The sequence below is a fragment of the Cariama cristata genome, unplaced genomic scaffold (assembly GCF_000690535.1).
Source record: "Cariama cristata isolate BGI_N322 unplaced genomic scaffold, ASM69053v1 scaffold31625, whole genome shotgun sequence".
NCBI classification, from domain to species: domain Eukaryota; kingdom Metazoa; phylum Chordata; class Aves; order Cariamiformes; family Cariamidae; genus Cariama; species Cariama cristata.
The window spans coordinates 1-2,456 of NW_009619739.1; the positions used below are offsets into that span (position 1 = coordinate 1).

Consider the following 2,456-nt stretch of genomic DNA (forward strand, 5'->3'; position numbering starts at 1 on the left):
GATCCCCATCGCTGCCAGCCCCCTAAAAAAGGGGGAGAAATGCAAAAAGCAGCATCATTTGGGTGGGAAAACAGTTTGTTTCAGCACCGTGGTGCAGCAAAGGAGGCTCAGCTGGCTGGGAAGAGCAGCCCAGGGGAAAGCTCTTGTCCTTCCCCGGGTCTCCCGTCCCTGGAGGGGAGCGATTTGGGGACCAAAACCCTCCTGGGAACTGCGTCACGCAGGATCCCCAGCTGCGCTGCTGGAGCTCAGCTTGCGCTGGGTGCCCTCCTGCCCGCGCCGTCGGGGCCCCTCCTGCAGCCCCGCAGCGCTGGGGGACACGGGCACGGTTGTCCCTGTCACCGCTGGAGCTGGTGCTGGAGCAGCCGAGGGGTTGGAGAAGGTCACATCCCGGTGGGAGTGGGCAGCTCCTGGTGCGGGTGTCCAGCTGCCACCTTGCAGCACATCCCGCTGTGCCCTTGGATGTGCTCCGTCATCTTTAAAACACAGAGGCAGGCACGGATCTGGTTTGCCCACGGCCCCCGGGCAGGGGAAGGCTGTTGGGCTGCGGCACAGCGGGTGCCCGGGAGAGGAGAGACTCGGGCATCGGGGGAGACGGTGGCCTTGACGAGGACGACACTCGGCCACACCGGGCGGGAGCTCCACCAGCCCCAGCCATTTCCATCTGCTGATGGGCACGGGGTGATGGAGACCTGGGGTTCATCCCCCTGCGGACGGGGCTGTCTCGCCCAAGCTCTTCCCTGCGCTTAAACCCCTCCAATGGGGCTTTCACCCGCTTCCCCTCAAGGCTCCTCATGCCCCAGAGATCTCCCCTTGGGTGTCTTGGTGTCCTCGCTTTGCCAGCCACGGCAGTCCCGTGGCTCCGTGGCGCAGGGGTGCAGCCGCGTGGACCAGCTGTGGCTCTCCGGAGGGGATTTTCCGTGCCGCTCCGCAGCCCACCGCTCTGTGGACATGGATCAGATCTGTCCAAGCTGCTGCTTGGGGGAAACCAAGCTACCGGCCATGGCTTTTTCTTGGCGTTATTCTTTTTCCCAGCTCAAAACTCTTGCTGATTTTTTTTCCCAACTGAATTCAAAGGAGCTTGGGGGTCTCCAGTCCCCACAAAAGCGAAACGCCTGGGAAGGGCAGTGGAAAGCCAAGCCCCTCAGCAGCTCACACCAGCACCCCAACTTGCTGAGCCCCTCGTCCCCTCCTGGGAGGGAACACTGCTCATCCGTCGGGACGTGGCCGTCAAAGAGGAAGGTGCTCTGGGACTTCCCCAGGCACTTCCAGCCGGGATGCGGACGAGTTATTCCCAGCTGGGGAGAAGATGCTGCTGGGGAGCCCACAGATGATGATGCTGAAGAGCAGGGCACTGCGGTCCACACCTCTGGAGGCTGAACTGGAGAGGGATTTTGGGGGGGATGCCCACAAGGAAGAGCCCTGGCTACCCCTCGGTCAGGCGCTTTGGAGGAAAGGGTAGTGCCCCCCAGCTGTGCCCAAACCACCCGGTTAAAGCATAAGATGCAGAAAATGCAGCAAACATCTGGATGGGGATGGGGACAAAGTCCCCTGGACCCTACAAGCGGGTGCAGGGGACAAGTCCAGGGCTATGTTGTGTCCCCCACCCCCCCAAGCTCATTACGAATTCGGTCATCACCGGGTTTGCATAACACTCGGCATCAGCTGGCGTTTCTTGGCTGCCACAGTCACCTCAGAGCTGTGTCCCCGTGCGGAGGGGGACAAGCGCTGCGTCCCCCCGGGAGCATCCCTCCCTCGCCTCCTGCCCTCTGACACCATGAGGCATCTTACTGCATTTTTTTTTTTTCCCTTCCCCAGGAAATGGCTACATCGAAGGCAAAGAGCTGGAAAACTTCTTCCAGGAGCTGGAAAGCGCAAGGAAGGGGGCGGGTGTGGTAAGGGCTTCGCCTGGTTTTGCTCTCTCCTTCCTCCGGTCCCTCCTGCTCGAAGGTTCAGGCTCATGTCAGCCCCGTCTCCTTTGGGAATGGCACTGAGGAGCGGGATTGGGGGGGGGGCAGCTCTGGGAGGGAAAAGGGGGGAACACCAGCACGGGGAGAGGAGTAAACGCTAACACCAGCACAGGGAGAGGAGTAAACGCTCCCATCCCCTCTCCTTGTCGGCAGGACTCAAAGAACGACAACTTGGGTGACAAGATGAAGGAGTTCATGCACAAGTATGACAAAAATGCGGACGGCAAAATCGAGATGGCAGAGGTGAGTGGTGCTGGTGCTGTGGATCCCCGGGATGCTGGTGGTCCTTCCCCCGGGATGCTCGCGGTCCTCCCCACTGATGCTCGTGTTCCCCCGTGATGCTCGTGTTCCCCGTAGCTGGCCCAGATCCTGCCCACGGAGGAGAATTTCCTGCTGTGTTTCCGCCAGCACGTGCGCTCCAGCTCGGAATTCATGGAGGTGAGCGGGGCAGGCTGTGCCGGGGCTCCCCATGGGGTTTGGTCCCCGCTG

The 2,456-nt window shown here is 61.5% G+C and overlaps 1 protein-coding gene across 1 annotated transcript in view; it reads left to right on the forward strand.

Moving 5' to 3' along the window:
- Window positions 1-1,815: 1,815 nt before the first annotated feature.
- The window catches only part of LOC104162602 (calretinin-like), a gene marked incomplete at its 5' end in the record, with an annotated part of 2,939 nt that continues 2,298 nt past the window's right edge, over window positions 1,816-2,456 (forward strand). The window contains 3 exon segments of the mRNA XM_009701365.1: window positions 1,816-1,892; window positions 2,121-2,210; window positions 2,325-2,405. Coding sequence (XP_009699667.1) covers window positions 1,816-1,892; window positions 2,121-2,210; window positions 2,325-2,405 — 248 coding nt within the window.